This window comes from Moschus berezovskii, chromosome 8 (genome assembly GCF_049115385.1).
Source record: "Moschus berezovskii isolate FMDL1 chromosome 8, NW_MosBer_1.0, whole genome shotgun sequence".
Lineage (NCBI taxonomy): Eukaryota > Metazoa > Chordata > Mammalia > Artiodactyla > Moschidae > Moschus > Moschus berezovskii.
The window spans coordinates 66,047,669-66,072,908 of NC_142467.1; the positions used below are offsets into that span (position 1 = coordinate 66,047,669).

The 25,240-nt window shown below is 37.1% G+C and overlaps 1 protein-coding gene, 1 non-coding gene and 1 pseudogene across 3 annotated transcripts in view; all 3 read left to right on the top strand.

Moving 5' to 3' along the window:
* Positions 1-7,300: 7,300 nt before the first annotated feature.
* Positions 7,301-25,240, top strand: part of SAR1B (secretion associated Ras related GTPase 1B) — a 29,137-nt gene continuing 11,197 nt past the window's right edge. Inside the window, exons 1-4 of one of the 2 annotated variants that reach the window (XM_055431311.2) lie at positions 7,301-7,541; positions 16,149-16,289; positions 17,436-17,511; positions 21,152-21,271. In XM_055431311.2, coding sequence (XP_055287286.1) covers positions 17,454-17,511; positions 21,152-21,271 — 178 coding nt within the window. In that variant the 5' untranslated portion in view covers positions 7,301-7,541; positions 16,149-16,289; positions 17,436-17,453. The remainder of the gene's footprint in view (positions 7,542-16,148; positions 16,290-17,435; positions 17,512-21,151; positions 21,272-25,240) is intronic. The other variant, XM_055431310.2, reaches the window with a different exon arrangement.
* LOC129559687 (U2 spliceosomal RNA) lies at positions 13,993-14,106 on the top strand (annotated as a pseudogene).
* Positions 22,854-22,960, top strand: LOC129559709 (U6 spliceosomal RNA). The gene has a single exon (XR_008686639.1). It is a non-coding gene; the product is annotated as a U6 spliceosomal RNA (small nuclear RNA).

A 25,240-nucleotide genomic window follows, 5' to 3' on the forward strand; every position in this document is an offset into this window, starting at 1 on the left:
TCGTGAACGCGGCAAAGCCGGGATCTGAGGACAATCAGGGTTTCAGTGGCAGCTTTCGAGTGGTGGGACTGACAGTTCTTCTCCTCCAGTTTTTGTGAAGATTATCCGAGAGGACAGACTTCATTGTCCTCTGTTGAGACTAAACCTCGGGTAGCTGAACCGATTAATGTTCATCACGGTATTTCATTTCACATTTCATCATAATCCAGGTGTTAAATTGTAAGGGATTTTTTTTTTAAAGGTTAATGAGGTATAGGTGTTCAAAGTAATCAAATCGAACTGGAGTCCTTTGCTTTTTGACCCGAAGATTCAAAAGTAATTTTAATTTTGAAACTCGCTGATTCATATAGCAAGTCATGCCAAAGTTCATTAACATATTTAAATGGCAATTTTATTTCCTCTTCTAAGAGTTTACAGTAAGGTACAACATTCAGACTTCCTTCCTAGACAAGCTGACATCTTTTTTTCTGCAAGTAGACCTTTTTTTAATTTTTTAGACTAAAGGGAGGTAGAAACTGGAATGATTAGACAACATAGTTAATGACATCAGTGATCATATTAGCCACCTTCCTTATACTTAGGTTTTTCCTGTTCTGAGCTGATGATAAAGCCCTTCTTCAAACTATAGATTTGTATTGTTGACTAAAATGTCATGCCAAGGGTTTCAAAATCTGTGAAAGGTGAAATACATCTTAACTCATTTAATATCAAATGCCTACTATGAAATGTTATATTACATACAAAAAGAGTAAGAACTAAACTGCTGTTAGAGGCCTGAAAACAGTAAGAATTCAAATAACTATCTGTTAACTTTCATCTTTTTTTTTTTAACATTTGCCTCAGATGTGTAAAAATGTGTTTGCTGTGCATGAAACTGAAAAATTCAATTCCTTTGTACAAGATACAAAGTCATTAGGATGAAGATGATTCAGTTCAGTTCAGTCGCTCAGTCGTGTCCGACTCTCCTCGACCCCATGAATCACAGCACGCCAGGCCTCCCTGTCCATCACCAACTCCCGGAGTTCACTCAAATTCATGTCCACAGAGTCGGTGATGCTTTTAGCTTAGGGCCCCATAACAAAAATCCCAAAGCATATGTCCCAAGACCACTTGAAAAGATACACAATCACAAGCCTCTCAATGGTTTTAAGATACATAAACACAAGTCTATTTTCTGAGAAAATAGACCTCAGAAACTGAATCTCCCTGAGCTTAGACAGAAAATCAGTGTTACTCTTCAAAAGAGCAAATCCTTAGGCCTGGACTCAAACTTGCATTAGTTTAATTCTTCTTTTTTTATGCAACATTTTAATGATCTTGGTTTACTAGCCTTGGCATTGGAGTTTGATTTGGTTAAATCAAGTTTTCTTTGGACTTTGTTCTGTTTAAGCAATATCTCTGTTCAGCCAAAAAAAAAAAAAAGCAACAACTGATGAAGAAGAATTAGCCATTTTAAAAAGCAAATAACCTCTGATTCAATCAGGTTAAATAAACATTAACAATTTGCTAATACTTTGCCAACAAAGGTCCGTCTAGTCAAGGCTATGGTTTTTCCTGTGGTCATGTATGAATGTGAGAGTTGGACTGTGAAGAAAGCTGAGTGCCGAAGAATTGATGCTTTTGAACTGTGGTGCTGGAGAAGACTCTTGAGAGTTCCTTGGACTGCAAGGAGATCCAACCAGTCCATTCTAAAGGAGATCAATCCTGGGTGTTCATTGGAAGGACTGATGCTAAAGCTGAAACTGCAATACTTTGGCCACCTCATGCGATGAGTTGACTCACTGGAAAAGAGTCTGATGCTAGGAAGGATTGGGGGTGGGAGGAGACGGGGACAACAGAGAATGAGATGGCTGGATGGCATCACCGACTCGATGGAGGTGAGTTTGAGTGAGCTCCGGGAGTTGGTGATGGACAGGGAGGCCTGGCGTGCTGTGATTCATGGGGTCGCAAAGAGTTGGACACGACTGAGTGACTGAACTGAACTGAAACAATGCTTTTTCTTAAATGTGTCCCACCCCTACGTATCCCTGTTGCTATTATCACCCCCACTCCAAAAACAAAAACAAGAAACAAAACTATGGTTAAGTCTTTCAAGTGTTTTTTACATTTTCAATGTAATCGGCTTTAAAATATTGAAGGAAAAGGCATTATCTCTCATCTGCATACCCTGAGGAATAATAGGAAAGTAAGTTTAAGTAACTGAGGTGAGAAAACATATTTAAACAGTTAAGTGCTTTTCATATTTAAATATTATCCACATAGTGCCAAAGTGCCAAATCCTCTGACTTCATAAAGTGTGGCCACATACATTTTATGGAAAAATTATTGCTACTATTACCAGTTGTTAAAGGTATTGATATTTCTTTGATCAATTAATTATATCTACTCTATACTACCATACACTTTTCTAAACTAATGTCAATAATATATTCTACTTTGTAATCCTTGATTTCCAGAACAACAGGATCCTTCTACCACCTATACCTCTCCACATACCTATGTGTCACATTTTCTGTACATTATTTTCAGAGCCTTCAACCCTGTTGAAAATTATAAACAATAAAATAAGCGACACAAAAGTGTTTCCGTAAAATAAGTGACACAAAAGTGTTTCAGTAAAGAGACAGCATTATACTAAGAATATTTCATTGACTTTGATTCCTTGTTTAGACCCAAAAAAAGGAGATGCATTCCTAATAAAATTTGCTGATGTGCAGAAGTGGACTTAGGCTCATACCAGCCTAAGTTCACTTTGCCTGCCTGCTCATAACTATTGAACTGTCAGCTGATAAGCAGGATCAATTCTGCTTATTTTTCAGGATAATAGAAATTATTTTAGGTCCTCTAGTTATTTTTTAAAATGTGTTCTATTTCAAACAAAGAACTAGTTTCAATTACAGATAGCAGGTTTCTTTTGAAACTGTCTTGTGGTTCCATTTTAGAAACAGTTCCTTTGGCCTCATTTGCCTCTCACAGGACATCTGTTTGTATCTGAAGCCAGTGGTTCTGAAGGTACAAGTTCAGTTATCCCACACCAAGACAGTACATTGCTTTCTTTGAAAACTTTTCAATTTTATGTAGTTCTCACTGCCAACTCTAGTTAGTTTTCATCATCTCACTCTTGAACTATTGGGATGGTCTTTCTGCTTTCAATCTCTCCCACCCATCCTCTATGTTGAACTGAGCTCCAAAGTACTGATTCCATTTTTATTTTCCTATACCTCTAAACCTCTATACCTTGCTCCCTTTACCTGCTCCATCAAGTTAAAATTTCTCTGCATGAGTTTTCTCTTCTCATTCTGAGTGAAATCCAAAGTCCAACTCATAGCCTTCAAGGCTTCAGATCACTCAGCCAGCCTTATTATCTCTCTCATCATCTTCTACACTCCCTCTCACTCACTACTCCAGACACACTATTAGTTTTTTTTAAGACCTAAAGAGTCAACACTGTAAAAATATTTCATTGACTTTGATTCCTTATTTAGGAATAAGGAATCTCTCTAGGCATACAAGCACAAGTCTGCCTTATTTCTTATTTCCATTACCTGGGATGCTCTTCCCCAAGACACTCATCCAGCTCAATCACTCACCCTTTCTTAACTCAAATGACACCTTATGTTGAGGCCTTTTCTGAACACACTGTACAACAGCATACTCTCCCTGCTGACTTTCTATCCCTCCCATCCTCCTTTTTTTTCTTCACAGCACTTACCAACATTGTTATATATTTGTGTTTATGCTTATCTTTCTTCAATGGAATAAAATTCTATATACCTCACAACAGTTTTAAGGTAATCGTATTGATTTCATGTCTGTCTGCTTGGTTAGACCGTTAAGAGAGATCAGGGCCTGTGTCCTGTTCAACTCTGTATTCTCAACACATAAGGTTTAGGACCTCACACTTAACAGGTGTTCAATAAACATTTTTGAATGGATAAATTTAAAGTGTCACCTCTTCCAATCTTCTGTTTGGACTATTTTGACCCTGATTTGTACACCACTATAGGTTCCTATTGTACTTGGAGACTAAATCACACCACGAGCACTTATTTCTTAAGTATCATGTTCTCTAATTCTTTTATTCTTAACTATTATGCTACATTGTGTCCCATCTGATACTGACCTCTAGTGTAGCTGAAATACTGTCAGTGTCTGGTCAGACCTTATCTCCTCTGGGTAGCTGGTACAATATCAAACGCCAACTCTTTCCTTAGATCTCTCTGTCCCTGCCTCTCCACACATACTCTGGCACCAAGGTATCAGACATCTGAAATATAAATTCCCTTCTAAACTATCTTTTCACCATATTCTCTACTGGATGACCTCACCAGCTCCTTCATTAATTGATTTATTCATTCATTCAACAAATATTTATTAAATGCCTTCCATATGACAGGCACCAAGAAAAAACAGAACAGGACAGACAGAGTCTCTTCCTTCTGTGGAGTTTTCAGTGGAGGAAATGCAATAAAAATGTAAATAAATATATCTTTTTAAATTTTGAACTTGATAAGTGCTGTTGAGGTACTGGTAGTAAAAGACTAGGAAGCAGGGACTTGATGTGGATAGAATGGCTAGGACATGTGGTGACATTTAAGCTGTGATCTAAAGGACAAGGAAGTTAGCTATACAAAGGGAGAATATGGGGAGAAGTAGGACTCTGGGCAAAGGGAACAGCACCTACAAGAGCTCAGAGACAGGAGTGAGCTTGCTGTGGTGAGCAAGACAGAATGGCACAAGATGCGATTGGAGAAATATAGGAGGCAGAGCAGCAAGAGCCTTATAAGGTATTGTAAAGACCATAGACTTTGGGAAGCAATTGAAGAATGGTAAACAGAGAAATTAAATTCATGCTTTAAAATGAATGCATCAAAAAATCAATCCAACAGCTGTGAAGATAACCAATCGATGGGGAAAGAAGACTTGCTGCAGTAACCCAGGCCACAGATGATAGTGACCTGCAGTAAGGTGGTTGTAGGGGAGATAGAAGTTGACTCACTAAGCCAGGTTAAAACTTGGAACTTTGATATTTCCTTTACTTTTGCTACCAACATGTAATCAATCATGTATAGGTTCTAACTTTTACAATTTCTTACACCTGACTCTATTTCCTTGTTCCCACTGACCCAGCACTGCCCCATATTACCTCTCACCTCTGTGATTGCAGCTGTCTCATTACTAATCTCAGTTTTCAGTCCTTACCTATTCCAGTACAACCCACACACAGCTGCCAGAGCAAACTTTCAAAAATATGATTCTGACCCTGTTCTTGTTCTGCTCAGAACCTCCAAAAGGCTCCATAGTTTGGGAGTCTACATCCCTGGTAGTCCAGTGGAAAGCTATTTAGTCAAAGCATAATATTTGCCTGGTGCTTTTCCCATCTGTGTTCCTTTCTGAATGTTATTCTCACATTATGATATTATCCCTGCTGGATATTAATCCCCATTTTACATATGTAGTAACTGAAACTTCAAGTGGTTAATAATGTTAGAACCATAATCTATAGCTGTACTCTATTAAAATACAGTCATTAAAATTAATGATTTAGAAGAATACTTGATTACATTGAAATATTTTTTAAATGTTTTATAAAACTGTTCATGATTATAATCTTGTAAAACTATTTATATCTGTGAGATGTGGCAGAGGGTGATTTTTGTTTCCATTTTTCTTGACTTTCCAAACTTTTTAACCATGACTGTGTATTACTTTTATCATGATAATAGTCATCAAAAAGCTCAAGGGTAAATATCTTACATATCCTGTAAGGCTCTCCTCAAACACTGATACCTCCTGCCTCTCCACTCCTTCACCCCTACCAGAAGTTTGTAGTTTGTTATCCTTTCTCTCCTCCTACCTTCTTTTATAGTCAGTTGTGAATTAACACATCTCCCAGCCAAATCAAAAGGTCCTGGAAGAAAGGGACTGTCTTGCTTATAGTCATTCCCCCATTCCTAATCCATTTACAATCTTGCTGAAGTCAGCAGGAATCATAATTTAGATTTCTATCTAAAGGCTAACTCAAATGCCAAGGATATCAGGAATATCTTTTCAAATTCTGGAAAAGAGGTGTGGCGTAATCTTGAGAAGCCCAGTGAAGTGCCTCAAGCCACTTAAAAGTATTTATTGTTGGGGGGGGGGGGAGAAAGGCTCAAGAGGGAGACGATATATGTATAATTACGGCTGATTAGCATTGTTTTGTGTTAGAAACCAACACAACACTGTAAAGCAATTATCCTCCAATTTAAAAAAAAAGTATTTATTAAACCAAGCTGAAGACTAGATCAGTGGAAAGGAGAATAAAGGGAAACCCAGACTAGAACAGCAGGTTCCTCCAACTTAGACCAATGGACTCCAGGGAAATTCTTTAACCCCCTGAGAACAAAAATGTACCTAAGAGTCCTTCATATTATGAATGAATCACTTGCTCGACATGTTTTCAGCACCTATAGTATGCCAAGCACTGAAAATATGTTCAACAGGAGAAAAGGAAGATATGGTTCTTGACCTAAGGAAGCTGATAGAATGCCTGTTGGGGAAGCTACAGATAAATAATCATACATTTTAATTGTAAAATTATAAGCAAGATAACTTCAATCAGTCATAAGATAAATTGTACAGTTGCTGGGGAAACCCGAAATAAAGGGCTTAACTGAATCTGAAAGGGAGTCTGATGAGAGAGCTATTGGTGCTGAGTCCTGAAGAGTGTGTAGGAGTTAGCCGGGTGGAGGGAGGAATCTGGGGAAGCAGTTCTGGCAGAAGGAATGACAAGTGAGAAGCCAGGACCAATGGAGTAAGTCATTTCCTGAGGCTGGGATGAAAGAGGGGGAGATCCAGCAGAGCCAGTAATAGGCTTGTTGAGAATCTATCGAAAAACTGCTTCAGTCCCCAAGCACCTCCTTGTTCTGTCTGCATCACCGAGAAACAATCCTAGGCTTGACAGCAATCTTGGAAGCACTGCCATCACATTTTCATTCAAGGCACCCGAGTATTCCTATTTGAATAAATTTAAGAAAAGTAACATTCATGAGCAAAAAAACAGCGGAGTCAAGACAGTCTTAAAGATCAACATTCATTAGCAAAGAACGACGGAGTAAAGACAGCCTTGTTGAAAGCTCAACACATTATCTAGCACATAGTTACATTTTGTAAATTACTTGCTGAACTCAAGAAACAGGTGCACTTTGAAAATGTAATTTATTTTTTTTTAAAAAGGAAAGAAAGAAAAGAGGATATCACGTATAATTTCCCCAAGCTAAGAACCGGTGCTACCTTCTTTGCCTGAAACTCCATCAGGCCTGTGTGGGCAGCAGGTCGCAGCTCGGAGCGCACTCAGCTGCGGGACTGTCCGCGGAACCGCCGGAAGGCGGAACTGCAGGCGCGCGGCACTGCTGTCCTGCGAACCTTCGGGAGGGAAGCACCCGCTGGCCCGGAAGGAGGTAACGCGAACTACGGCCGCGGCAGCCATCGCTCTTTGCAGTTCGGTGTCGGAGTAAATAGGGCCGACTCCAAGCAAGGAATTGCGTTTTCTCCAACCCCAGGTAAGTGGCGGCCTCTCGTCCTGGGAGAACTGGCGGGCGGCAGCTGTGGATCCCGGGGAAGGAGCGCCTTTGGGGCTGGGCCCACTCGATGCCCCTGCCTATAGCCGGGCGGGGAAGGGGCTCCTGTTTTTCGCCCTGGAATCTGGCGGCGGGAAAGACGACAGGTTCCTTTCGTGCTTCGCGGGGCCACTCTGACGGCCATCTGGATAGGACACCGCTGCTGTCAAATAGTGGTTATTTCAGGAATCAAAGAGATGACTCTGAACTGCAGCCAAGTCCTTCCTTGCCCTTAGCCTCAGTTTCCTTACCAGGTAAGGTGAAGGCTGCGGGGATCATTGACAGCTCAGAGGCAGTGACGCGACGTGTTGTTTTCAACAGTCCCACATAGTGTGGGGACAAATCGAGCTTTCCTTACTACTAGTAGTTAACGTTTTCCCATTGCCCAAGTCCCAGTTGAGTGGGGAAAAGATACACTATACTCTTGGGGAAAAGCTGCAATTATTTACAGACTCTCAAGAGTTTCCAACAAGGTTTAAATACTGACTTTGACAACAGCTGAAACTCTTGACATCGTTGACCAAAAGAACCAAACTCGTCAGGAATTTTAAGGTATTAGGTACATTGGACGCAACGGGCTGAAGAAATACTTTTAGTTTGAAAAAGTAAACCTATTAATAGTTGCACATTTTTATCTCATACTGAAGACTGTCCTGCGTTCAGTGTTACAATACCAATTAGAGTCGCAATGAGGCAAATGAAAGAAAGGAACATTTGTTGTCTACTATGTGTAAGGCGCTAATATACTTTTTGTTCATTACACGAACCAAAAGGTTTAGTTCCATACAGCAATCCACTGAGGAAGTAGTAGTATCTGTATTTTATAGATGAGGAATAAGGAAGGTTTACATTTTGTCAACAATTAGTGGTGCTGATATTTCAAAATAATCTGTATATCAAATATTTTAGTGGACTTGCATTGTCATCAAAATATTTTGAATTTTAAAAACTTTAGGATAGTTCACTGATATTTCCCAAGTTTGTGAAAGAGGAAGGTGTTGCCATCATTTTAGAAATATTAGAGAAGCAGTCATTAATTATGCAGATTAGCAGTTTACAAAGGGTACATTTTAACTCCTTTGCCTTGCACTTTGAGACCAAAGAATAGGCTATCAGAAATGGAAATCAGTGCCATATATTTGAAGCTTATAAATCAGAATTCTGTAGTAATGATTATTTCTCCACCCTCTTCTTTTAAGTACACTTGCTGAAAGTCATTTAAATTATTTTTCTGCAAAACGTAACTAAGCAAATAATTTTCAGATCATGGTATTGAAAAGTTTACCTTCCTTGTATATAGCTTTTGTACAATTTGAGTTAAAACTATTTTAATGATTGAATTAGTCATTGCTTATGTCAGTTTTTATTTTAATTCACTACAGGTAAATTCACTTTTAAGATTATTTTTGAGGTAGGCCATTATTACAATCTTTATTGAATTTGTTACAGTATTGCTTACATTTTTATGGTTTGGTTTTTTGGCTAGGAGGCATGTGGGATCTTAGCTCCGACCAGGGATCTAATCCACACTCCCTGCACTGGAAGGCCTCGGGAGCCTTAACCACTGAACTGCCAAGGAAGTCCCTCACAGCTTTTTAAAATATATAGTTTTTTCCCTTTTCCTCTTAAAAAAATCCAACTTATATCTGTCATAGATTTAACCTTATTTCAGTCGAGCATCACTTTTCCTTAAAGGAAAATGGAGTATGTACTTTTTGTTCATTACACAAACCAAAAGATTTAATTCCATTTTTATAATGGCTAAACATTCAGTCCTCAAATGTTTTCTTGAGTTTTTTATTTGCATCACTATTTCAGTACTTTAAAGGTTGTAAAAAGAAAATCTAATAATTTTAGGGTGGGTATTTAAAAGCAGTCTTATTTTGAAACATTCAGCATCATCAGTGTCCATACTTTTAGTATATTGGCCCTCCTTATCCATGGATTCTGTTTCTGAGGATTCAAGAATGGATGGAAAATATTTGGGGGAAAATATTCCAGAAAGTTTGAAAAAGCAAAACTTCAATTTGCCAAGTGCTGACAACTGTTTACATGGCATTTACATTGCATTTACTATTTGCTTTGTGTTAGATATTTTAAGTAATTAAGAGATTATTTAGAGTATACTAGAGGAAGTGCGAAGACTGTATGTAAATACTATGACATTTTTATATAAGGGACTTAAGGAGAGGGTGTGGGGTGTAGAGACCTGGAAAACAATCCTCTAGATCCCCAGGGCCTTGTTGAAATTCTACCAAACATGGCCAGAATTTGGCCTTTGTATTTCTAGTACTGTTTGAAACTGAGAGAGGGGTATTTATAGTTCCTAAATTGGTTTACAGATAGTATAATGATCTTATGGAATTTGTGCACTTTATAATTATAAGCCTGACAAAATTGTGTAGAAAGTTGTGATCAGTCTCTTCTACTGAAGAGATCTCATCTACTCAAGAGATCAATCTACTGAAATTTCCTTACCTAGATTTGAAGGAAACTATTCTAGTGTTTTTCTGGTGACAGTGATGTTGTTGTTACTATTTAAAGTAAAATCAGAACATCATTAAAAATCTTTTTCTTAGTAGTAGTTATTAATATTGAAGTTGATTTCAAAATTGGCATTGAAAGTTCTGTGCTTTGATTTTCAATCTAGTCTAAATTAATACCACCTTATATGGTGTATTCAAAGTATTTTCATGTATGTTATTGTATTTAATCATTCTTAACACTCTGTGAGGCAGGCGGTATTTCCCTTATATTGAAGAGCAAACTGGGGCTCATAAAGATTGGCTTTCCCAGGATGAACTTATAGTATTTCAAAAGAAGCACATTCAGGGCTTCCCTGGTGGTCTAGTAGTTAAGACTCCATGCTTCCACCACAGGGGCACAGGTTCAATCCCTAGTGGGGGAAGTTCTGCATGCCATGTAATACGGCCGGCTAAGAGGCAGGGATGCACATTCAGTTTAGATTTTTTAAAATCTAGGACATCTATACTACTCCATCCATTTTACCACAGCTCTACCATGCTTTGCTTTCCAAAGTTATTAATGTATTTACTCTAGAATCCTATTCTCAATAGGATATATCTCCTTAGAATATTCTAGTTTTTATTTTCTACCAGCACTACTTTTTGTAGTATTTGTATTTGTCATTTGTATTTGTCATTTTTTCTCTTTAAAAGTTCACACCTAAATGATTTTGCTAAATTACTTATATTGTTGTTGTTTAGTTGCCAAGTCATATCTGACTCTTTTGCGACCCCATGGACTGAAGCCTGTCAGGCTCCTCTGTCCATAGGATTTCCCAGGCAAGAATACTGGAGTGGGTTGCCGTTTCCTTTTCCAGGGGATTGTCCTCACCCAGGGATTGAACCCAGTCTCCTGAATTGGCAGGTGGATTCTCTACCACTGAGCCATCTGAGAAGCCCAAATGATTACTTTGTTGTTGTTCAGGCACTCAGTCGTGTCCAACTCTGTGACCCCATGGACTGCAGCACACTAGGCTTCCCTGTCCGTCATCTCCCAGAGCTTGCTCAAACTTATGTCCATTGAATTGGTAGATGCCATCCAACCATCTCATCTCTGTCATCCCCTTCTCCTGCCTTCAGTCTTTCCCAGATCAGGGTCTTTTCCAATAAGTCAGTTCTTTAATTTTTTAATAATAATTTTATTGAAAGAGAGTACATACCATAAAGGATAGTTGTACATACAGTACTTAGCATTGTAAGTGTACAGTTGAGTGTTTCTAGTTTACTCATGTTGTGCAATCATCACCAATAACTCCAGAAACATTTTCATCACCCCAAAAGAAACCCAGTACTCATTAGCCACTCCCAATTTCACCTTCCCCCCAGTCTGACAACCACTAATCTACTGACTCTAAAGACTTGACTATTCTGGACTATTTCATATAAATGGAATCATCCTTATAAGTTTAATGTGGCAAGGCTTTCAGAAGTTACTTGTAATCTGAGAATTTATTTCCCATTACACCCTTTGCACTGATTTTCATATTAGTTGAGTAGATCACTTTTCTAATCCGTGGAGCGATTTTTCCTGTTTGGTGTTCATGCAATAAATAAATCTGCTGACGTGTATATGTTTCCTTGTTTTTGACCTTTGCTTTTCACATGTCTTAATAGTGTGTTCATGGTGTTGTGTAACCTGTTCTCAGGGCTCAGGTATCTGTTTGCAGCTAAGTAACTTTTATTCTTAGTTGGCATTTTTACCTCTACTTTAAAATGACTAATGACTCCTAGCTTGTTTTAAAGATCTCAGAAGCCATGACTTTATAGACATATAAATATCTCATTAATTTCTGAAGAAGAGTTTCCCCATATGTTATTAGTTATCTTGGGACAAATTTTACAAAAGCAAATCCTTACACAAAAAATCCGTTTACTTGCATGGCTACCCTCTCTGCCCTCTTACCCACTCTGCCCTCCCTCATCTCTCACCTACCAACAGTCATCTTCAGTGAGGACTTTGCCACTTGACTCACAGTCCTGCTTTCTGTAATGCTGCCCTCCAATCTTCTGGTGATTCCACTGCCTGTCAGCGTGGACAGTACTTTGGAGCTTGCCACCATTCAGACCTTCCCTAAATTCTGAACCGACATTTTCCTCCACTTTGCTGGCACAGTTCTGATCACCTTTCACTTCTTGCACCCTTTTACTGCATCTCCGTCTGCTGTTTTTAACTAAAGACTCTTCCTCTATTCTTCCAATTCTATTCTGTGAGAAGCCTGCTTTTGAGAAGCCCCACCCATTCCCATACTTTGTCTACCTTTGTAACTTTATCCACGCAGCCTGAACTTCTGATCAGACCACTTCAGCCTCTGTCAATAGTGCTCTCAAATTCTTGTTCCCCTTTTTTCATTTGCTCTTCTGGAAGTCCCTAATACACATTTGCTCTTTATTCTCTAAAGCTGAGGACTGCTGGGGCGGGGCCGGGGGAGGGGAGCAGCGGGAGGGATAGAAGTTAGTGCAGACTGGCACTGCTGTGAATGTTTCACTCTTAGCAGTTGGCTCTTTTTAGCCATCTTTTAACTTGATCTTTCCCCACAGTAGCTATTCTAATCCTCAACTGCTCCTCAGAATTTCTCTACACTCCTTCACCTTTCCTGGCCTGCCTTCCTTTTCATCTTAGAGAAAGAGAGTGTGCTCTCTGCCCAGGCTCCTCTTGAGACTTTGCCCCTTTTGGTTAATTCCTTCTCTATCTCATCTTTAACTTATTCCTTGCCACTAGCTCCTTCCTTTCAATTTATCAACATTATCAAACCTCACCCTCCCCTAAGAAGAAAATCTCACTTCTCTCACCCCATTTCAAATTTTTTGCCAGAAGAATTTCTTCACTGCCTCCACGTGCTAACTTCCATCCCATTCTCTTCTCAATAATATTAATAACAGAGGCCAGATTTTAAATACTTATTTTGTGCATTTTATCTTGTTTGCTCATAAAACACCCTGAGAGACTTGAATTTGTTCAAGGTCACACAGCTCTGCTGTGACTTAAGTCTGGTCGTAGGCTCTCCCATACTACCACTTCACTGCAAGCTGCTCATGCTCTTAAGAGTCACCTCCTTGTCACCAAAGCAGGCAGTGACATCTCTGCATATAATGTGACTGACTTCTTTTCTTGCCTGTCTCTTCTAGTTCTTTTACCCTTCCTGGGTTCTGTTGGTTCTTCCACCTGTATCTGTACCTTGAAGACTATCTCAAGTGAGAATTAATTTCTTCCATAGCATTTGGCAAGGAGACTTTAGGCAGAGATGATGGGAAAACATTGTGATGCCAGGAAGGATAATGGGCAGATGTTTTAAGGTAAAGTACAGGTCGCCAGCAAGCAGTTTACTTTAGCCCAGGGAAAGCTACAAGTAGAGAAATGATATGTATTATAAGCTTGGAAAGGTAGCTGCAAGTAGGATGTGGAACACTGGACCAAGGACTTTGACTGTATCATTTCTCAGTTCAGAAAACTCCAGTGGCTCTCCATCCACAAGCAGAATGGCCATATAATTTAACACCTAAATCAGGACCCTTCTGAGAAGGGAAGCACTGTTAGTGATTACACAGATAACTTTATTGAGACTGCCCCCAGCCAACTGGGAGTTACAGTCACCTTGACTATGCAACAAATCCGAGATGACATTTTGGTGAAGCTACTCTGGAGGGCATGTACAACTGGGTAGAAACACATTTTGATGTTAAGATGGTAGTTTAGGAATGTGACACAAGGATTTTGACCAGGTGGCTCCTGTGAGAATCAAAAAGAAAATGCAGAACTGGTAGGACTAAGGAATGACTGGCCGTGGGATATGAGGGAGAAGAAGGAATTACATGTCAGAGTCATGAGCTGGAGTAATTTTAAAATGTTATGCAGTAATTTAAATAACTTCATCGCTTCTCGGCCTTTTGGCTAAGATCAAGTGTAGTATCTGTTCTTATCAGTTTAATAATTTAAATAACTTTAAACCTTTAGAACTATTTTTATAAAGCTTTCAAGAGCCAATGCAATGTAAGGAAAAGGGGATGGATGTGGAAGTCAGACTCATGTTTGAAACTTAGATGTGCCAATCACTGAAAGTTGAATTTTACTTACTAGTAATTTCAGTTTCTTCTGCAAAATGCAATCAATAATATATTTATTCTGAAAGGTTATTGAGGTGTTTAGTGATGATATTTGTAAAGTGCCTAGTACTGTAGGCCACGTAGTGGAAGAAATAGTAATAATAGCAGCTAAAATTGAGTGCTTCCTCCATGCTCAATACTAAATGCTTTCTGTGTAGTAATTAATCTTCACAACAACCCTCTCAGATAGGTATTGTTAGCCCCATTTTACAGATGAGGAAAGTGAAATAAGTTACTTAAATATTAGTAAAGTCTTAGCTCCAGAGCTGCTGCTCTTAACCTCTAGACCATACTGCTCATACAGGTTTAATAAATGGTAACTGGTATTTTTTTGTTTTGCTCCATTTTATTAAATTGAAATGCAGATTCAGCATTATTTCTTATCTTCACATATTAAAAGTAGCCAGCATGAAAACCAAATGTCTAAATTTAATCTCAGATTTGCTTATCAGTCTGGCCTCTGCATCACTAATTAGCACCCATTGATTTTTACTCTCAGTCTAGATCCCCTAATCCCAGTTACATCATCTAACAATTCCTGACTTTTTGCTGTGCCCATTCAGGCTATGGGTACCCAATCACCATCCAAGAAACCTTTCCTTAGCTGTATCCTGTTGTCACCACAGAACTGTGAAAATAAGATTCTGAGTGTAGAGACAAGCAGGACTGGTTTTCTCTTGTTTTCATACATAATATAAAGTGTTATTTGCGAGCATACTATACCTCTTTCAGGCTTCCCTTGTGTCTCAGCTGGTAAAGAATCTGCTTGCAATGCAGGAGACCCCAGTTCGATCCCTGGGTTGGGAAGATCCCCTGGAGAACAGAAAGGCTACCCACTCTAGTATTCTGGCCTGAAGAATCCCATGGACTATATAGTCCACGGGGTCGCAAAGAGTCAGACACGACTGAGCGACTTTCACTTCGCTATACCTCTTTCTGTTAGTATGCACACACATACCTCATGTCTTTTTTTAATTTGTAATTTATTTTTGGCTGTGGTGAGTCTTTGTTGCTCCATGGGCTTTGATCTAGTTGTGGTAAGCACGCGCAACTCTCTAGTTGAGGTACACAGGCTTTTATTGTGGTGGCTTCTCTTGTTGGGGAACATGGGCTCTAGGGTTCACAAGCTTCAGTAGCTGTGGCCCATGGGCTCAATAGTTGTGGCTCGCGGCTCTACTCAAGCACGGGCTTCGTTCCTCCACAGTTTGTGGGATCTTCCCAGTTCAGGGGTCAAACCTGTGTCTCCTTCACAGGTAGGTGGATTCTTTACCGTTGAACCACCAGGGAAGCCCACCTCATCTCTCTGTTATTTATTTTTATTGTTTTGTTTCTATGCTCATGATCATTACTTCCCTGGTAGCTTAGGATTTACAATGTGGGCATTTTTTCCCCACCTTGTGCTTGAATAATTCTTGAAACTCTACAGGGTGAGTTGTTACCATTTTAGATAATATCCTATTCAGTTTTAACATTTTTCAGTTTAGTTGTATTTGTGTAGCTAATTTATCACTCTATAACCTTTTTGAGAGAATGAGCCATGTTTGTCATCAGTATTTGTATTCCCCATGATTTCTAGCTTAGGACCCTGGATGTAATATGAGCTAGTAAGTAAAAGAAAAAAACTCAGCACACTACTGCTTTATTTGATTCTCTACAGTGAAAATTATTATGATTTCCTTAGAAAAGCATATACCTAAAAATCTTCAGAAAAGATAAGCCACTTGTATATATTTTCTCTAAGTCTCAATTTCTCCATGACCTAAAATGATAATAGTAGAAGGAGTTGTAATTTTCAACTTGTAAAATAATAACTTCTAGGGTAATAGATTGTTCTTACATATTTATGTTGCTGTTGTAGTTACAGCATGTAGTTACAGTATCACATTCTTGTGATGCTGACAAATGAAACTATTCATTTTGCCAGTGTTAATCTGGAAGTCAACTGTTGCAAGAACAAAATTCTACTTATGCTGGTTCAAGCAAGAAGTCAATAGAAGAGGGGAGAAGCTACTGCCAGGATCCAGGGAATCTCCTAGTAAATACTGCTAGGCCTTGTGCAAACTAGGTAGGCGGTCTCTTCTCTGTTTCTCACTCTCAAGGTGATGTGGTCTCAACATCTTAACCCTCTAGGAAATTCTGAGCCTGGTGGGCCCATCTTTGTCCAGCTTAGCTCACTTTGGAGGAGAGGTCATTAAAGAAATGAGGGCTATGTGTTGTACTTTGTCTAAAGAATAGCAAAGATAGCACAACCCTTCAAACTTTTCAGAGTTGGCCCAAGTTTGGGGCCTAGGTTCTTTTGTTCAGCTCTAGAAAATGAACTTCGTTGATCTGAAAGCATATTTTTGTATAAATGATACTTTTCTAAAGATGCTTTTTTCTCTTGTTTTTCATATTAGGTATATTAGTTTATTAAGTATATGTCAAGTAAATGCTGAATTGAACTATACTCTGCATTTTCTAGTCTGATTTAATAATTTTTTTTTACATATAGTAACATAATTACAATTTGAAAAATGCAAAAAGATAATAAACCCAGAAATATACTGTTTGGTACCAACTGCTACAAAAGACCAATTTGAAAAATGCAAAATGATAATAAACCCAGAAATATACTGTTTGGTACCAACTGCTACAAAAGACCCAAACAAAAAGAAAAAGGGTTTTTACTCCCCATAGGTAAAATCAGATTCAGAAACTTATTTCATGATCATAAATTTCCTCTCTTTTCCTTTTGGCTCCTGTCTCTCCCTCTACTCCAAGGTTTTGGTAAATATTTCATAGGCAGTAGAATTTAATTTATATTGAACACAGATTATTTCTAAAAATTTTATTATGTAACACTTTGACAAACATCTTTATACATAAAGCCTTTCCATATTTAGAACAATTTCTAAAATTCTTGGGTCAATTTGTATCACCAGACACATTATTGCCAAATTGGTTTTAAAAAAGATTTGTTCCAATTTATACTGCCATTAATAATACTTCTTCTACCACATTTTTTCTAGTCTTGACTGTTATAATTATTTTTCATGTTTGCTACTTTGATGGGTCTCTAGATGGTATTTTAATGGCATTTTATTTTTTATGCATCAGTACAGACCAAGTTAGACTGGCCAGTAAGAGTATTTAACTCTTTGTAGTACTCACGGTTGATGTTTAATGTCATTGCTATTTAATATTGACTACTAAATCCCACTTTTTTTTCCAGACCCTATAAGATTTGGCTATGTCCTTCATATTTGACTGGATTTACAGTGGTTTCAGCAGTGTGCTACAGTTTTTAGGTAATGCTGGCCCTTTGTTCTCTTTTGTTATCCCATTTAATCCTACTTATATAAAAGTGTCTTTTATTTGTCTAGAGCCTCTTTATATGTAACCCAGTAGTTACAGATGTGGGCTTTGGAATCATACAAACATATTCAACTACTCATTATACCTGTTATGAAGTAATCTTAGATAAATTGCTTTCTCCACTTTAGCCTTAATTTCCTTATGTGTAAAACAATAACAATTCCTACCTCCTAAGGTTGTTGATAAGCATATTACTAGCAGGAATAGCTACCATTTATTAGCCGGTTTCCATAAGAGCTTTATATCCTTTATCTCAGGTAATCCTCATAGGAATCCAATCTTTATTATTTTTGCTTTTTTAATAAAAATGCATGTTCCATCAAGTACCTCATATATTATAAATGGTATTTTTTAACCTACTAAATGAGATTTGTTCACCCAGAGATACTGAGTAGTGATTTTCTTCTCTTTATAGATTTTACAGATAGGAAAAATGTTCTTCTTTTATTGACACCCTTGACTTCTCACATTTTTCAGTGAAACAGGCTTTTTTCCCCCCAAAAGACAGACCTTTGATTAACTTTTATGTTGGGATATACACAACTTTACTATTGCAGTAATTAAGGAAAATATTTCTAGTCCCCTGTTTTCAAATTTTGCTCTAATTTGAATTGGCAGAAAGAGAAGCATTTCATGTAATTACAGATTGATAAACATAGTTCATACTGGCCACAACTGTACTTATGGAATGAGATCTTCTATATAAATATTTCTTTCTCCACAAACATAATCTTAACTGAGGAAGTAAATTTTGCTTGGGAAATATAAATTTTGACTATAAAAGTATAAGATCAAATTTTGTCACTGTATTTTTATTTCTTAGTTGAACCTTAATATTTGCAAATTTAATAAAACTCAGGATATTTTCCTTTATGTTTTAAAAATAAAATTCCTCACGTTATTTTATACTGTTGCTCTACTACAGGTCAAATGTCAGATCTCGCTATACTACCTCCAAGAGAATTCTTGTATTTTGTCACATATTTGTAAGAACTGGGTCAGAAATAGGGGTCTTTAAACTTTATTTTGCTGATGTTTTGGATTATAACAGGTTGGAATCTGTATCTCAGTTTACAGAACAATGAATCTATCCTGAATTATGTTGAAAAGGCAAAAAAGATTGCATCACAGTCAGGAACAAGAAAGTTAATAGTGCTAATATCAGGAGGCAGTGTAGAGAAATGGAAATGAACCAAAGGTCTGGGATCAGACATGGGTTCAAATCTCAGACCTGACTTCAGCATTTGAGTAAATAAGTTAATTGAGTCTTCATTTCTCCTCTGTAAAAAAGACAATAATGATGCTCCTATACAGAGTTGACGATTAAGTGAAATAATGTATGCAAGTGTTTAACAGTGCCTACCACAGAACAGAAACTTAGTTCAATCCAGTTGAAAGATTAAATGGTCTAGCTGTTCCCGTTTGGAATCTTATCCGGTACACTTTTACTATTTAAAAGCTAGGGTGGTAAAACTGAGTGCATTGGTTAGAAACAATCTATGTAGAAACCTTTTAAATGAAATAGAAATGTTTAAGGAGATTATTAGTCAGTATTCATAATTAAAGGAGAGCTGTAGTATCCCAGCTCAAATGACTGTGGAAGATAATATTCTCCTTAGGATCCAGATTGTTGGTTGATAGGTGATTAGGACTTAAAAAAAAATTTACTTCTTAAACTTAAATGTGGGTATATAACTAAATGTTATTTTGACATGAACTTACTAGAAAATGGATAGCCCAATCTGTAATTGCCTAATGTCTTAAAAATTTCACTTACTGATTAAATTTTTGAGTTGCTACTGTGTTTCCTGTCCTCATATACTTCTATAAATTCCATAATACAATTAAATGCACGAAAAATAAAGTTCCAATACTACTACACACCTATTGAGTTCTGAGTTCCATCGCTCAGTCGTGTCCGACTCTTTGCGACCCCATGGACTGTAGCCTACCAGGCTTCTCCATCCACGGGATTCTCCAGGCAAGAATACTGGAGTGGGTTACCGTACACCTATTAGAATGCCCCAAATTCAGATGCTGACAATACCAAATGACAATACCAAATGTTGGTGGGAGTGTGAAACAGGAATTCTTATTCATTACTACTAGTGGTAATACAAAATGGTATATCTACTTTGGAAAACAGTTTGTTGTTCTCTTATGAAACTAAACATAACTCTTACCATTCAGTCCAGCAGTTGTGCTCCTTGGAATTTACCCAAAGGAGCTGAAAATATACATCCATTCAGAAACCTGCACACAGATATTTATAGCAGCTTTAGCCATAATTACCAAAACATGGAAGCAACCAAGATGTCCTTTAGTGGGATAAATGAACTATGGTACAGCCAGATAATGGAATACTATACAGCATGAGAAAGAAAATGGGCTATCAAGCCATGAAAATACATGGAGAAACCTTACATGCATATTACTGAGTGGAAGAAGCCAATCTGAAAGGCGACATGTTGTGTGATTCCAACTACATGACATTCTAGAGAAGACAAAAATATGGAGATCATAAAAGGATGAGTGGTTGCTGGGCAGTGGGTAGGGTGGATATACAGGCAGAGTACAGAGACTTTTTAGGGCAGTGAAAATATTCTGTGTAATGATGGACATAAGTCATTAAACTTCTGTTCTCTTTTAGGGGAGAGTCTATATATGTGGGGACAGAGGTATACGGGAAATATCTGTACCTTCCTTTGAGTTTTGTTGTAAACCTAAAAGTGCTCTAAGAAAAGTCTTTAAACTATATATATAAAAAGCTCAATATGGACTTCTGCAATAAATGTCAGTCTGCTGTAGACCAGTCCGTGCTGTCCTTATCTGTTTTATCACTTTAGCTATCAGTGCTTGCTTGATATATTTAAAATCACGTGCTTGGATATTTTTGTTGTTGCTTAGTTTTATGCAGTCATGTAAATAGTTTAACCTTATTCTCAGCTAAATTTGACAGCAAACTAAACTTTTTTACTGAAAAAAAAAAAAAAACTCACTAATTTGGATTGTCAAAAATAGGTAATTTATTTTTACCTATAAAAAATGAAAACTCTAATTTTTCTTTTGGTCTAGCTTCATAAATATATAATCTCAAGTATTTTATGTTTCTCTAGTAGAGGGCACAGATATTTGTCAGGGGATAAATTAAAAGACGATTTAAGTTAAATCATCAAGGGAATTGGCATTTTGGTATTGCAAGATAAGTTTAGGTCATACACATTCATTGACTGGGGCAAAATTTAGTTTTATAATGATCTGACATCCCAAATCGTAATAGATTTAAAATAGCTCTTCAAAACTAAAAATAGGTTAGAAATCCAAGCTTTTTCAGGCCAATTTATAAAATCTTAGAAGCTCAAAAGGTTAATAAGTGTCTCTATCGAAAATCTGGGGTAATTAGGAAAAGTATCCAAATAACTAAATTATGAAGATTATATTATACTTTTAAGTCATTTTATTTCTATAATCTGTGTCGGATTGTGAAGATTATATTATACTTTTACCTAAAGTCATTTTATTTCTATAAGCTGTGTCGGATATCACTGACTAATCATAGCTCTTACTCTGCAGGATTATATAAGAAAACTGGTAAATTGGTATTTCTTGGATTGGATAATGCGGGAAAAACAACATTGCTACACATGCTGAAAGATGACAGACTTGGACAACATGTGCCCACGTTACATCCCAGTAAGCACATTCTCCCATACAGTGTGTTTCTTGAGGAAGTGACTCCAATTCATAGGCCCTAACCAACAGGTTTTGTTTGCTTTTTGGTCGATAAATTATGATCATGTCATTTCACTTGTTCTTAATATAGTAAATGATAAGTGACCCAACTCCAGGGAGTATATTTAGATCTTGAAATAATACTCATACCATCTTATAGTTAATATACCTTTGTCCAGCTAGAGGGGTTAAAAAGTTATTGTCTCAGGGATTATGATAGTATATTCAACTACATATTGTTTATGTTATAAATAGCATTACCTTTCTTATATAACCTAAATTTCTTTCAGATTTTAGAACTGTACTATTTTAATCATTTTTCAGTAGACAGATTATATAGTCTTATACTTTGCGTAGCTCTTAACTTATTAATCAGTTATTTTTCTAGTTCTAACGACCTGAACTGTTTCTAACATAAAGACCATAGAATTTTTATTCCAAAAAACAGGGCATGTATTGATACACTTATAGAAAGTTTTCTTTTGTTTTTGGCCAGGTCCCATGGCTTGCAGGATCTTAGTCCCTCAACCAGAGATTGAACCTGAGCCCACAGCAGTGGAAGTGCCAAGTCTTTAACCACTGGACTACCAGGGAATTCCCTAGAAAGTGTTAAAGTAATTAAAAAATAATTTACTGTGCTTTCTTTTAGAAAGCCAACTGAAAGACATTAATAATGATTCTGTAAATCACTTAATATGTATCATTCTTAATAAGATTATGTAATAGGTACTGTTGAGAGAGTCAAGTTGAAGTGACAAAATTAGTCACTTTAAAATTAGAAACAGAAGTCTAATTTTAAAATTCCTGTAGGGAACTTCCCTGGAAGTCCAGTGGTTTAGAGTCTGAGCTTCCAGTGTGGGGCCACACAGATTCAGTCCTTGGTTGGGGAACATGCTGCATGGCACAACAACAACATCAGCTTCTGGACTTGTTTCACTGTTGAAAAGACTAAATCAATTACACAGAGTTTAAAGACAAGCTAATCCACAGATTTTGAAATAATGAGTGTCGGCCTTAAAAATGAGTATAAAGTTGAGAATTGGACTAAAAAGTAAATAATACAACAGTTAATTTAATTCTGTAAATATACTAAGAACAAGGAAGGAAAACAGAACAAAACAAACTACCATTTTATCTCTAAAACTGTTAGTGAGTCAAGTTGGAAAAGGAAGATTTCATAAAATTGATACTTTTTTTTTACATTAGGAGAAGAAAGTGGGGCTTGACAAATAAGATTCTGATAACAAGAACAATACTGTTAAAGAAAAATCATGGTGAAATTGAGTATATAAAATTATCTGCAAAAACAGCAGAATTGGAAGAGATTACACAGTGGTCTTATATTAGGTGTAAGTCACTTTTAAAATTTTTATGATGTTCTTTTTAATATATTCAACAAATTTTTGGGGGCACTTGCTTTATGTCAGACATTGTTCTAAGTACTCGGAGTAAAAACAGTGGCACAAAACAGATGTTATCTCAACCTTCCTGCATCTCATATTCATTTTAGCTTATATTTTTCAGTTAATCAAAAGCATTATGGGTACTCTCTTCAGCAGCACATATACTAAAATTAGAAAGACACAGAGAAGATAAGCATGGCCCCTGCGGAAGGATGACACACAAATTTGTGAAGCGTTCCATATTTTTAAGAATGAAATTAAAAATACTCTCTAACACCATACCAAAAGTAAACTCAAAATGGATTAAAGATCTAAATATAAGACTGGATACTATAAAACTCTTAGAGGAAAATGTAGGCAGAATGCTCTCTGACATAAATCTCAGCAGTATCTTCTTTGATCGAGTTCTAGAGTAATGAAAATAAAAATAAACAAATAGGGTCTAATTAAGCTTAAAAGTTTTTGTATAGCAAAAGAAACCATAAACAAAATTAAAAAACATGCCAAAGAATAGGAGAAAATATTTGCAAAGAGACTGACAAGGGATTAATCTCCAAAATATACAAACAGCTCATGCAGCTCAATATCAAGAAAACAAACAACCCAATCAAAAAATGGGCAGAAGAACTAGATATTTCTTCAAAGAAGACAGACAGATGGCCAAAAGGCACATGAACAGGCATTCAACATCACCAATTAGAGAAATGCAAATCAAAACTACAATGAGGTATCACCTCACATCAATCATAATGGCCATCATCAGAAAAATCCACAAACAATAAAGGCTGGAGAGGGTTTGGAGAAAAGGTAATCCTTTTACATTGTTGGTGGGAATGTAAACTGGTACAACTATTTTGGAGAACAGTATGACAGTTCCTTAAAAAACTAAATCTAGAACTACCATATGGTTCAACAGTCCCACTCCTGGGCATATGAAACCATAATTAAAAAGATACATGCTCCCCAGTGTTCACTGCAGCACTGTTTACAGTAGTCAGGACATGGAAGCAACCCAAATGTTCATCAACAGAGGAATGGATAAAGAAGATGTAGTACATATATATAATGGAACATTGTTGTTGTTGTTTAGTCACTCAGTTGTGTCCAACTGTTTGTGACCCCATGGACTGTAGCCTGCCACGCTCCTCTATTCATGACATTTCCCAGGCAAGAAAACTGGAGTGGGTTGCCGCTTCCCCCGCCAGGGTCTCTTCCCAACCCAGGGATTGATTACTCAGCCATAAAAAAAGAATGAAACAATGCCCTTTGCAGCAACGTGGATGGACCTAGAGATTATCATACTAAGTGGAGTAAGTCAGACAAAGACAAATATGATAGCAGCTGTATGTGGGATCTAGTAAAAAATGACACAAATGTACTTATTTACAAAACAGACTCACAGATCTTGAAATCAGATTCATGGTTTATCAAAGGGGAAACATGGGGCAAGTAATAAATTAGGAGATATGGATTAACATATACACACCACTATATGTAAAATAGATAACTAACAAGAGCCTACTGTATAGTACAGGAAACTCTACTCAATACTCTGTAATAACCTGTATGGGAAAAGAATCTGAAAAAGAATGGATAAATATATATGATTTACTTTGCTGTACACCTGAAACTAACACAATATTATAAATCAACCATACTCCAATAAAAATAATTTTTAAATGAATATGGGAGAAAGGTAACATGTATCTACCCTATGATCTGGCAATTCCATTGCTAGATGTTTATCTAGGAAAAATGAAAAAATATGTTCACCAGAATCCTCATACAGGACTATTTGTTATACCAGCTTTACCTGCACTAACTCCAAACTGGAAGCAGTTAAGATGTCCTTCATAAAAAGAATGGATAAACAATGGAATTCTATTCAACAAAAAGAGGAATAAAGTACAGATCCACACAATGCATATTATATTGCATGGAAGAAGCTGGTCACAAAAGTTATATACTATATGATGCCATTTATATAAAATTCTAAAACAGGCAAAACAAACCTGTGATGATAGAATTCTGATCAGTGCTTGCTTCTGGGAGTGGAGGTGTGGACTGACACGGCAGGGGCAAGAGGGAACTTGCTGGGATGTTAACAGTGTTCTGTATCATAATCAAATTGGGACTCATTTTATAAAGCAGGGAGTGTACCAGAGATTGTAACCGTAGAGACAGTTTTCCAGCCATGTCCAAGCATTATCTTTTCCTAATGGAAAGGATCATGCTTTGAACACAAATTGTATTAGTTATTCATTCAGCTGGCAGTCCTCCTACAGAATAAACTACTCTGGGGTCTCATAGCTATACTGAATAGTTAACAATTGTACTGAACCTTTCACTGTAATTGTAGTGGCCTTCTGCTTTTGTCCGTGAGGGAATAACGGAGGCTGGAATTACCCTTCTACTAAAAATGACTAGAAAATTGGACAAAAATATACACTACAACTGTTTTGAGATATTGGGCAATAGCTAGCACAAGGCTATGATTCCTGAGAAAAGAAAAACAAACCCTTGTCCG